General features: G+C 34.5%; 1 protein-coding gene across 5 annotated transcripts in view; it reads right to left on the bottom strand.

Annotated features, from left to right (window-relative positions):
- NCAM2 (neural cell adhesion molecule 2) overlaps positions 1-13685 on the bottom strand; it is a 551993-nt gene that overhangs the window by 110969 nt on the left and 427339 nt on the right. For all 5 annotated transcript variants that reach the window (XM_019017903.4, XM_019017902.4, XM_055374042.2 and 2 more), the window contains exon 12: positions 234-407. In XM_019017903.4, coding sequence (XP_018873448.1) covers positions 234-407 — 174 coding nt within the window. The remainder of the gene's footprint in view (positions 1-233; positions 408-13685) is intronic.

The following is a 13685-nucleotide window of genomic DNA, read 5'->3' as shown; positions in this document are numbered from 1 at the left end:
CTCCAGAATTGAACTCTGCTGATTCTACTAAGCTCTTTCATTTTTACTGAAGATGGAAACTATTCACTCTGTATTCGAGTTATTATCAAGAAGAATGGGGCACAGGAAATATCTTCCCAACACCATTTTATTAAAAGAAAAGAAAATGTTGGAGGAAACCGAAAAAGCCAATCATACAGGTATACTGAAGATCAGCTTGAATTAATCAACACATTTTGAAATTGTTGACTCACTTTGAACTCCATGGGAGCGTACAATTTTCCAGATTTCTGACGCTACTTCTTTGACATCCACCTGATAGTGATGAATAGGCACACCTCCATGGGAGTCCGGTTTGTTGAAGGAAACCTTGGCCGTGGTCTGGGACAGCTCTATGATCTTCACTCCATAGGGACTGGATGGCACGTCTATGGACAAAGAAATATAAAGAAAACATAACCAAGGGAATGGGAATGGCCATTATTAAGACTTATGGTGTTATGAGAACTAGGAGTGAAGGAAAATTGCTACCTGTATCACTTAATATGTTTGAGTTACAGAACTTCCTGAAACACCTGAATGTTCTTTTGAAATTACAAGAAAGTATACACGAGTCAACTTTTATTACCTCAGAAAATAGACAGTAAAATTAAAATCACACTTTAATTATTGAGGGAATATGTTACTTCTGCATTTTCTATACGATATAAACATTTTATTGAGGTCCAGGAAAACAATCTTGTGTGTGTTTAAGAAAAAAAATAAAAGAGAGATAAAGAGGGTAGTTAAAATGTTAGAATACATAAATCAATTATTCAACCATCACCATAAATAAATGGTGCCTTGTGAAAATACAAAATGTATTTTCTTTGCATTCACCACAATTATATTACTAAATTGTAGGTAAGTGCTAAGTTTTGAGAAAAATGTCAGTATTATGAACTAAATAAGACTGTAAACTATTAGGTCTAATTTCATTTATATATTATCCAATTAAATTAAACCTTTAGTTGAGATATTAAAATCCTATTCCCATATTTTCAAAATAGCTATAAAATTCTTCTTGTGTGTTTTATATTAATCCATCCACTACTTAAATTATTTCAAGTTCAATAAGGTATCTTAGGTGGACATTTAATTTAGTGTGTAATATAAAAAATTATTTCGGAAGAATTATCTCAAAGGCAGAGCACGCAGAACTAGAAAAAAAAATCCCAGTGAGGGATTTTTGAAAACTCTACTCCAGAAACATCAAGATTTAGAGACACATTAACATTAATTTCTCTATGAATCTCTTCCTCTTTTGTTCCTATCACATCTGAAATAATCTTAAACTTTGGATAAAAAAATAATTTTTTTTCAGAGAGGGAACATATATATATGTATACACACACACACACACACACACACGTATATTATATGGTTTGGCTCTGTGTCCCCACATAAATCTCACCTTGAATTTTTTTTTTTTTTTTTTTTTTGAGACGGAGTTTCGTTTTCTGGCCAGGCTGGAGTGCAGTGGTGTGATCTCAGCTCACTGCAACCTCAGCCTCCCCCGGGTTCATGCCATTCTCCTGCTTCAGCCTCCAGAGTAGCTGGGACTACAGGTGCGCACCACCACGCCCAGCTAATTTTTGTATTTTTAGTAGAGATAGGGTTTCACCATGTTGGCCAGGATGGTCTCAATCTTTTAACCTGGTGATCTGCCCACCTTGGCCTCCCAAAGTGCTGGGATTACAGGAGTGAGCCACAGTGCCCGGCCTCACCTTGATTTTTAATTCCCATAATCCCCATGTGTCAGGGTGGAACCAGGTGGAGGTAACTGAATCATGGGGGCGGTTTCTCCATGCTGTTCTCATGATAAGGAATAAGTCTCATGAGATATGATTGTTTTATAAATGGTCTGGCTCTTCTCGTTTTTATAAAGGTCTGGCATTTCCCCTGCTGGCACTCACTCTGTTCTGCCGCCCTGTGAAGGTGCCTGCTTCTCCTTTGCCTTTCAGCATAATTGTAAGTTTCCTGAGGCCTCCCCAGGAATGCAGAACTGTGAGTCAATTAAATTTCTGTCCTTTATAAATTATCCAGTCTCAGATATTTCTTCATAGCAGTGTGAGAATGGGCTAATATATATATATATATATATATATATATATATATATATATATATAAACTTGACTGATAAATATGCAGTATGTGTGAATTTCAATTCTTGTATCAATCATTTACATAAAATTGGGGCTGGGCATGATGGCTTACACCTGTAATCACAGCACTTTGGAAGCCGAGGTGGGCGGATTACTTGAGGTCAGGAGTTTGAGACCAGCCTGGTCAACATGGTGAAACCCTGTTTCCACAAAAATAAAAAAAAATAGCCGGGTGTAGTGGAGTGTGCCTGTGATTCCAGCTGCTTGGGAGGCTGAAGCAGGAGAATTGGTTGAACCCAGGAGGTAGAAGTTGCAGTGAGTTGAGATCATGCCCCTGCAAATCCAGCCTGGGCAACAGAGAGAGACTCTATCTCAAAAATAAATAAATACAAATAAAAAATCTCATATGGCAGTGAAAAGTCAAATGTACTCTTTTTGCTAGAGTTAAAAAAGGTCACTGTAGGTCATATAAAAATATGCCTTATAAATAGGACTGAGCAAGAGCCAGGAGCACAGCTTTATGGCCTTTCACATATGAATACTGTAAAGAAATGCCACAGCATATATTTCAACTCTAATTAGAAACTGTAAGTTATTTAGAGAGCCTATGAAGTACATTATGTTACAACTCTAAGGTTCAAACACACATGTGTAGAATTCTGATGCATCCAAAAGTCTTAGAACTATTAAAATCATATCTGGAAATACAAATTTTAAGATACCTAAATAATGTTTTGGCCTTCAAATATTCTAATAATTTTCATGTTTCCTTAATCTCCAGGTTAATCTGCATGTCTTTTCAGCTGTAGGTTTGATCCAAAATTTACTTATAAGTTTGATCCAAAGTATAGGAGAAAGGCAAACAAATGCACATGGATCCCCTTAAAAAATGCCAATTCTTCAATCTGTGCTGAGTGGCTGACTCCCTAATGTACATTAGGTCTAAGTTGGATGTCATAGGCATTACACTCCAGTTTGGGGACACGTGTCAAAAGTGAAGGTAGTATATTCTGGGGGATGAGAGGGAGATATTATCTATCCTCTTGGGCTTCCATCTTTGAATATATGGTATAAACATGATTGTTTGTTTTTACTCTGACTGCAGAGGTTGCACCATTCACCAACTGTGCACCCTGACATGGTGCACCTGCAGAGAAAGAAGAGCCTTTTTTTTCTTTCAGCACAAAGCCACCATCATCAAAACATGGGCCAGTGCCTAGTCTCTTCTAGTTATATAGTCCATTTTCAGATCTGCTGACTCTTACTGTAGCCTTTTTTTCCATATTATTTTCCACTGGCCTCTTATTTCTATTACTTCTTTTAAAGCAAAAGCATGCTTATGACTTTCATTCTCTTTCTAAATATTTTTTACATTTTGGTTTTATAAGTCCAACTGTCAACTGACTACTAAATTGTAAGTTTCTTGAGGAAAGAGATAAAACACTTTACAAACACACATTCACACACATCTATTTATACATGCATACAGATAGATACATGTAACATAGAACAAAGTGACTGGAATATAGTAAGTTCTCAGGAAATACTTGAGGAATTAAATATTTCAGTAATGAAAAATTATATACAAAGATACAGAACATATCTAAGTGAATAGTGTCAGATGTGCCTAGCATCAACATCTCTAATTCTTCTCTTCACTTTCTGGATTGTTCTGTAATCTGTAATTGTCTTCACCCTTGATTCCTATCTATCTTATACATCACAATCAGTCAAAACACTATTTTAATAATTCCTGCATTATAATTCTTGTATCTATTTCTTCCTTCCCATTTCCTTGGTTACCTCCCAAGCCCTGGCCCTATCTGACTTTTCCTGTGATGCCATTAGTGGCTCTTGGCTTCCTTTTCTATTGGATGTCCAACAAAAACATCAATGCATGAGGCATACAAATGCAAAATCAATCTTTGTAAAGAACCGCTCTGATCACATCACTTCCCTGCAATGGTATTCAGGAGCTTCATTTTCATTACAACATTAGTCTCGATCTTTTCAGCCTCATGTTCAGGATCCTGGATTATCTAATGCACTGGGTGTATGCAAAGATACTGGTCTACTCTAAAAGACTTTCAGACACAGCCCAATATTTCAACTGAGGCTCATATCGGATGCTCAGTTTCACACACTATTATTCCTTCATTGTTACCATATTTTTCTAAACTATTTTCTAGTATCTTATATCCCAAAAATTGATGAATACCATTCACCACTCAATGAATGAATAAATGAACAGAAAATCAATTGTGCAAATACTTATTTGTTTAATTACCCTTTCTCTTCACCTCTAACAGTGCTGGTAAAGTGCTGGATTAAGAGACTGGATATGTCATGAGAGTCCATGGATTCAAGACCTGGCCTTGCCACTTTTGTCAACTACAGCACTTAATCTTTTCACATCGCAGTAGTTTTCTCTCTCAAATGGAGATTAGAATAGTACCACGGCGAGTGTTGTTGGAAATATCAAGTAATGTTGAGCACTTAAACCCTAGAATACGTTAAAACTCTTAGCAAATGTCAGTCACTGTAATTTTTCTATCCCTCCCTGATCATCAGCCTCCTTCTATTACATACTTTTGTATCCATTGACATGTATCAATGTTTTAGTCAAATGGCAGGTAATGGATACAATATCGATGTTCAGCTCAGAATTTTTTGTGATGTGTAATGGCAAGGAGTTGGTGCCATGACCTAGGAGTCAGATGGATACAATCTCTGGAGTCACTGAATGAACTTGTGTTTATTAAACTCCCAGAAGCTATTCATCTTGCATAACTGAAACTTTTTAAACTTTGTCCAACATCTTCCCATTTCTCCCACTCCCCAGCCCCTGGCAACTACCATTTTTCTCTGTTTCTATGACTTTCACTGTTTTAGAATTCCACATATAAGTGAGATCATGCAGTACATCTTTATATCTTGGCTATCTTGGCTGTTGTGAGTAATGCTTCAATGTAACCAATGTCTTGGACAGCTATCACCTCTTGATTAACTGATAATGGAATTCTATCTTCTTATTTTCCAAGACTAAACCCTTCATCTCTGAATGACATGTCTTTTCCTTTTGTCTTCTCCAAAATTTTTCTTTATCAGATAGCTCTTCTCTTCCTGTTTCTTCTTCTATGGAATTTTATTCTTTCTTCTCAGTCTTATTACTGTGAATTATAAAGATCTCTTTTTTTTCTTCAATCCCACTCTCTTCTCAGGAAACATACTCTTCTTTTGTTCTTTGTTACTCTGTTTCAATACATTATTTCTAATTTCTGCCCCAACATCTTTATTTCTGAGAATTTGGTCTCCCAGCATGCATAGTTTATAGACACTAACTGTGCTCTTTTTACACATATGAGGCTGTGGTGTTGCTAAACTTAGATCCAGGAATCTGAAGAGTTTGATTTTTGTAAACTCTCTTTTAAAAGGAAGTGCTAGCATGAATATTATTTCAGAATGGTGTTTTAAATCCTATCCTAGATATTTTTCTATTAACACTCAGAGTCAAATTCTACGATTTAAGACACTCCTGTTTATCATAAGAAATTGCAGGCTAAAATCTTCATTTCCTAGACTCACTTGCTGCTATGGTTCTAAGTTTCATGTAGTGAACCTAGAATGAAAGGTACATGTATACAGTTTAGAATGCTGGAGGGGTGTGAATGTCAGTCCCACTTTTCTCAGGAGGTGCACATGGACAAGAGGCTCTGCAGATATGAATGAGAGTAGCATCCGAACTCCCCATTCTACAGCCTATTCATCCAGTTTCTGGAGTGGTGTGGCTGTGATTATTAGCTGAGGGGTAACTTGGCAGGAGGGCTTCCTGACCTCTAGTTAGTCATTGCAGACTTCACATGTGGACCACGCTTATGCTATTTTGTGACCTTGAAGGTAGAATATTGGTGGCTGTCTTTGGTCTTTTCTCTGCCTTTCCAGTGATTTCATAACCAGCTTGTTCTTTATAATAAATCAGTTTCTGCTTGATTTCCTCATCAATTTCTGTCTGGTAAAAGTCTCAAATACTAAAAGAATTGGAACAAAAGTAACTGAATTTCCCAGATCCAGTAACACTGTTATATGCAGTGTCACCATAATTGCTTACAACTCAAGGACTTCTATGCTGAGATAGGTTCTATCTATTTCTTTTTTGAGTGGCTACCTTACTTCTATAAGGTTTTATGTACATTTTTCTTGTTTCGATCATGCTGTGGTTTGAATGCTGGTTTCCCTCCAAATTTTATATGTTGAATATATTATTAAGAGGTGGGGTCTTTTGGGATGTGATAAAGTCATGAGACATCCACCCTCGAGAATAAAATTAGTGTCCCCATAAATGAGGCTGAATGAAGTATGTTTGCCCCTTTCACCATATAAGGACACACAGAAGGCACCATCTATAAAAACAATTTGGTTATTGGACCTACACCAAAAACCAAATCTGATGGTGCCTTGATCTTGAATTTCCCAGCCCCTAGAACTGTAAGCAATATATTTATGTTTCTAATACATTACAGAGTCTAATATATTTTGCTGTAGCATCCAGAATAGAGCAAGAAACATTGTGAGCTTAATCTAATATTATATAGCCAACCTGCAATACATCTGAAACACTGTAAATTCCTTCTCATTTCACTACTCACCTAGTTTTTACCAATTGCCAAATCCAAATTATTATTTAGATTTTTTCACAGTATTTGACCAATTATATTTACATTTATCCTTCAAAATAGATATGCTATCTCCCTGAAAAATTTCTTTCATTTTTTTTTTGTTCTTATAAATCCATGAATTAAACTGAAGTCGTCCAGAGATCTGACCTTGGTTTTCCCATTTTTACCTCTAATATTCTCCATAGCAGAGTTCATTCACTACCAAGATATCAATGGAAATTATTTCCTCCAAATATGAGTATGTCTTGACTCTTTTCACAACTCACGGACACCCAGATTCACTTATCTTTAGTACTGAGCATTTCAACAGTGGCTCATAAGCAAATCAAATATAACACAATGAACCCTTCAAACATTCAATTTAGAGCTATTATGAGCCAGAAAAAAATTTGGAAGAGTGAACATTAGAGTGTTTGAGTTTAAATTTATATATTTTAGATATTTGGAGAAATTTGGAAATTGGCAGTTGTGTCACTTTTTTTTATTATACTTTAAATTTTAGGGTACATGTGCACAACGTGCAGGTTAGTTACATATGTACATTTTATTCTATGTTGAAGTCTGTCTCTAGAACACCACCAAGATAATTTTCTAAGATCCATGAATCATGTTGCTTCATGAATAAAAATCTCCAAATTTCCCTCGTTGTATACCAGACAGAATGTAAACATGATGAATATATATATATATATATTTTTTTTTTTTTGGAGGAGGAAGAGTCTCGCTTTTGTTGCCCAGGCTAGAGTGTAATGGTGTGATCTCAGCTCACTGCAACTTCCGCCTCCTGGGTTCAAGCAATTCTCCTGCCTCAGCCTCCCGAGTAGCTGGGATTACAGGCACCCATCACCACACCCAGCTAATATTTTTTTGTATTTTTAGTAGAGATGGGGTTTCACCATGTTGGCCAGGCTGGTCTCAGACTCCTGACCTTAGATGATCCACCCACCTCGGCTTCCCAAAGTGCTGGTATTACAGGCGTAAACCACCTTGCCCTGCAAACATGAGGAATGTTTTTAAGATCTATAACTTAACTTCTCTCTACCTCTCTACGCACATTACCAACACTGGTCTTCTCATACAACATACCCTTCCAGTCTTCCATTAAATGCCTTACTCATTAACAGTCCCATCCTTTCAGAGCATAGTGCCTATGTACAAGTGTAACCTTGATGTTTCTTTGAGTCTTTCCCTTTCTTCTTCCCTGGACCTGTTTCTACTCCCTCTTTCAGACTCAATTCAAAAGTTGACACCTTTTGAAAGCCTTTTCCAAGAACTCCAATCAGAATTGATTTTTGTTCTCCCAAACCTTTGATTCACACTTCTACAGCAATCTTATATGTTTTGAACTCTAACTTATGTGTAAAGACCAGATGCCATATATTATTTACCTTCAGATTCCCAAGATCTAGAACAATGTGTGGTACCTACTAGAAATTCATTATATTTTTTGAGTGAATGAATTAAAAAGTGATTAGGAATTGATGCAAACATGGATTCCCTGAAAATAATGTCAAGTTATCCAGATTTCCTTTTCTTCATAGCAATATGAGAATGAGAAAATCAAGAATATATTATGAATAGTTTCTGAATATCACTGTTTGCTTAATGAGTTCTTTGAAAAATCAAGATGTAGACTTGTCCAGGCTAGATCATAAAACTGATTATGTTAAAGAATCCTGGCGTTATATTTAGGTGAAGAAAGTGTGATACCAAATGAACTAATTTTAACATGCTTTCAAGTGTTATGGAGCAAAGGTCTGGCTAAGATAAAATCTAGGTACACAGACCAGTAGATCGGCCATAATTCCATATCTTAGAATTCTATTCAATTGATCCAGTTTAACCTGTAAGCCAATCTCTGTTCTCAAGGATGACTTATACAGGCTAATCCTAACTCTGGTGAAAATACAGATGAGTGCTTCATGATATTGTACTTGTGACTTAAATCAATCCTGAAAAAAAGAGCTAAAATATTGAATTTGACAGGGTTTCAGTAGGTTAAAAAATGAGTCAAAACTGACAAGATGAGATTTAATAGGGGTAAGTATACAGTCCTGAACTGAGGTTAAAAAAAAATCAATTGTGAAGCACAGTATCAGATACCTCCCTTAATAGCAGTTTGTGTAAAAAATTGGTAGTACAAGCTCCCAAATGGAAAAAAATAACAAAAGTCAAATGAATTTAACATTACTTAATAGAAGTATAATGTTCAGAATAAGTAAGGTCATTATCTCATTTTACTAAGCCTTGGTCCTTGATGTCTAGATTGATGTATAATAACTAAAGAGGTATCAAGGTACTGACTTCTATCCAAAAGAAAAGTGACCAATATGAACTATAATTAGGCCATAATAATACCTACCTAATATTTGTTGAGTACTTGTCATGTGCTGGGTGCTTGAATGCATTAACTCACTTAGTTGTCACAATACTGTTACTAGGTACATCTTGGAATGACTGCACAGAAACTCTGAAAGAGCTGAGGCTCTCATTCCCCAGGGGCTGGACATACTACCTGATGACAGCTAACAGCCAAGTCCCTCCCATAAAATTGCCCAAGAGAAGGTGACTTTATCAGAAACCTGCATCAATTAATGAAACAAAGGTGGGATTATTTTATTTAGGATTAAGGTTTAATATAAAAAAGTTCAACAGTTAAAAAATATAACAATGATGAAACAAATTAAGAAATTTAAAAGTATATAAATGAAATTACTTGATAATAATATTTAAAATGTAGGGTAATGATTTTTTAAGAAAAGAAATAATAAATATGCATATAAATATACAGAATGCCTTGTCAGATAATCATCTTTTGGAAGTAGAAAATTGTAAGGAAGAAATAACACTATATAGTCAAACTTTTATTTAGCCTTACATGCTGTACAACTTTAATTTGATTCAAGATATGTACTTCAATCCAAATAGAGAATGCTTCCTACTAGAAAGCAGGATCAACACCTAGGAGGTACATTTTAAAAACCAACTTTATGGTGAAGTCTTAAAATATATACGTATTTGTCTGTCTTATATTTCTAGTTAATATTTTGATTAAAAGTTAAGAAAACAAAATTATCAAGCACATATGTGAAATATTTCATATTTCTGTAACAACATAGAAAGATTACTTTTTCCCTCCAGTGTTCTAAAGACAGAGGAGATAGGTAAAAGAAGACTACGTCAACTCCTGCTCATTAATAGGAAGTCAGGGTTTAATGGAAAGTCCTTGCTTAGGGTTAACTGACTTAAACCAAACACATATACATTTTATTTCCATTTCAAAAATATTTCATTTTTATATTATTTTTATAGGTGTAGGGGGTTTTGTTACAATCACATATTATGTACTAGCAAAGTTTGGGCTTTTAGTGTATCCATCACTAGAATATTGAACATTGCATCCAACAAGTAATGTTTCAATCTTCCCCTCTCTCCCAGCCTCCCACCTTTGGGAGTCTCCAGTGTCTATTTTTCCATGTGTGTACACACTGTTAAGCTCCCACTTACAAGTGAGAACATGCAGTATTTGAATTTCTGTTTTTGAGTTATCTCACTCAGGTGAATGGCCTCCAACAAGCCTCTTTGGGTTGCTGTTTCTGTCTTGGCAAGTGGGCACTCTTTTTACCCTCCCTGGATCCCAACACTCAACACTGGACCCCTGCAACACTCCTTCCACTCCATTCACTCTGCTCAGGCTTTCACACCCCATGCCAGGCTTCTGTGCTTCACCCTACTCCTACACAGATGCCTACCTCATTCCGATGTAGGGCTGAATTATTAAAAAGGGAAAATGCAAGGAAAGAAGAAGGAAAGGAGGACAAATGGGAGGAAAAAAGGAAAAAATGTTTCTGAATGCTGAAAAAGTAATTGTTTCCTATATTACCACTGAATGTGTACAAAAATTTCACACTACATTTTGGCTCTAATTAATTCCCTTTGGAAGTAGGGTATTCTCTTACACTGTAAAATACCATATGCCAAATGATCTTGACCTTTTACAAGGCAAATAGGCCAATGAAATCTTAAACTGTGGTATCTTCATATATTAGGAAATATTTAATTTTTTATATAATAAATGTCTTACATCTTATTTAAAATCACAGTACATTTTCAGTGTTAGGATTCTGCAGGACAGATTAAGTTTTCTACCAAATATTAGTATTAAATAAGAGTCCCATAAAATAAAGCCTATTTATAAATGTTGATATTTAAATGCAGGTTTCCCATCTAAGGCTGACTGTCTGAATCATTTTTATATCTTCATTACAATTTCAACTGAATCCACCTTTTTCGAAAACAAATTCTTAGCCTGGAATTGTATAAAATTTGGAATATTAGGAAAATTGCTGAAAATATTCAAAAAATTTTCCAATATTTTCTAACTCAGCTTTGATGAAAAACTTTAATTTTTATTATGGTTGGACAGAAGAAAACTCAGTAATTTAATATAGTCACTAGAAGGATAGGAATCAAATATATTTTTCAATGAACACTATTGCAGTAAGTATCGTGAGATACAAAGGTACATGCACATTAAATACTACCTGTGAATTTCATGGAATTATTTAAACCTAATCAACATAATGTTTTAAATACCAAATATTAATAATACACCCTCCTAAAAATTCTGGTCGTTTATTAAGTTGTACCTAATCGAAAAACACATCATTTATGAAATGGCAATATACAATACTGGATCAATATTAATAACATTATATATACATATATTAATCCTATATCTAATTATTTATAAAATTATATACTAATTTAAAGAAAAGTTGCATAATTTCCAAAGGCTTGGAATTAATTTGAGTAGTGAATGTTTCTTATTAGTACAGTTGATTCTTCAATTTATTATCAATGCATTTTGGTGAGAATTAGCACACTTCATTTTCTTATAATTTAATTTGCTTGTATAACAGTCTCTTCACATTTCTAAACTCACTTATCTTGATTTTTTTTCTCCCTGCCTTCTTCCATCAATTCCTTCCATGTAATCTCTTTTCTCCCTTCTCTATCAATGCAGTAAAACCTGAACTGGAGAATAGCAGGTTCTCCAGTAATAATTTGACATTATTAGCTTAAAAATTTCCCTTCTTGGCCTTTACGATCAATGACATTAATATTTAGAATATATTTATACAGCAGTAAAAATGAACATTTTTCTGAACTTAATATAAAATTAAAGTTATAAATAAGATCTCTACCTGAAAAGGTTATAAAATTTCTTTACAGATGCTTTTAAGTCTGTTAAAATATAATATTACAATAATTTTCTGATATTACTTTACCTAGTCTTAGAAGACTGTAAATCACATTTTTTCCATTTGAGCTACATAAACTATCTTTTAAAATGTATTTAAGATTCCTCATCAGTCTTGTAAAACATAATGGCAAATTTTATAAATAAGTAAACAATATCTGGCTTTCTGGTTTGTATGAATTTTTTATTCTATATGTTGTTATTTCTATATCTTTAAGCTTTAGAGGTAAAACTAGAATATTAACATATACATACAAAATAAAATATTTTCAACAAATTTATGTAACCTTTAATTTTCTATTTTCCTTCAGAAGTAAGATAGCTCTTTGTACTTTCAAGTCTAAAAGTTTAAAATATATTATTATTGTTCATTTTTTCTCAGAGTGTTTTGCTTTTTAATTTTTTCATCAGGATTCTCTCTTTACTTGAAATATAATTTAATTTTTTAAAAGTCAGGAAACAACAGGTGCTGGAGAGGATGTGGAGAAATAGGAACACTTTTACACTGTTGGTGGGACTGTAAACTAGTTCAACCATTGTAGAAGTCAGTGTGGTGATTCCTCAGGGATCTAGAACTAGAAATACCATTTGACTCAGCCATCCCATTACTGGGTATATACCCAAAGGATTATAAATCATGCTGCTATAAAGACACATGCACACGTATGTTTATTGCGGCACTATTCACAATAGCAAAGACTTGGAACCAACCCAAATGTCCAACAATGATAGACTGGATTAAGAAAATGTGGCACATATACACCATGGAATACTGTGCAGCCATAAAAAATGAAGAATTCATGTCCTTTGTAGGGACATGGATAAAACTGGAAACCATCATTCTCAGCAAACTATCACAAGGACAAAAAACCAAACACCGCATGTTCTCACTCATAGGTGGGAACTGAACAATGAGAACACATGGACACAGGAAGGGGAACATCACACTCCAGGGACTACTGTGGCGTGGGGGGAGGGGGGAGGGATAGCATTAGGAGATATACCTAATGCTAAATGACGAGTTAATGGGTGCAGCACACCAGCATGGCACATGTATACATATGTAACTAACCTGCAAATTGTGCACATGTACCCTAAAACTTAAAGTATAATAATAAAAAAAAAATCAAAAAACAAAACCATGACCATTCCTAACATCCAAAAAAAAAAAAAAATACAAAAATTCCCTATTTCCTTCACAAATATCTCACTTTTAAAGTTGGAGGGATTAGAATCAAGTTTTAAAATCAATCCTGATGAGTAAATACATTCTACGTGCTCACTGTATGGCAGATATAATGGTTTCAAGTTTTTAAAAGTGATTCATTCTTTATAAAAAGCAATCTGTATTGTTACTTATAAAAATGTAAAAGATATTCTTTGCTAACATTTAAAATGACATGACACCCACTTTTTGGAAGTTCATATTTTTGTTATAGACATGCTAAAGTCTAAGGTTTTGGAAAATTTTTATGCATGCAAAATTGTTGTACATATTTACAGGGAACATGTGACTATTTAATATAAGCAGACAATATATAATGATCAAATCTGAGAAACTGGCATGTCTGTTCTTTCATACAATTGTCATTTCTTTGTGTTTGGAGCATTCCAAATATATTC

Source organism: Gorilla gorilla, chromosome 22, assembly GCF_029281585.2.
Source record: "Gorilla gorilla gorilla isolate KB3781 chromosome 22, NHGRI_mGorGor1-v2.1_pri, whole genome shotgun sequence".
Lineage (NCBI taxonomy): Eukaryota > Metazoa > Chordata > Mammalia > Primates > Hominidae > Gorilla > Gorilla gorilla.
This window is presented reverse-complemented; position numbering and strand designations above follow the sequence as displayed.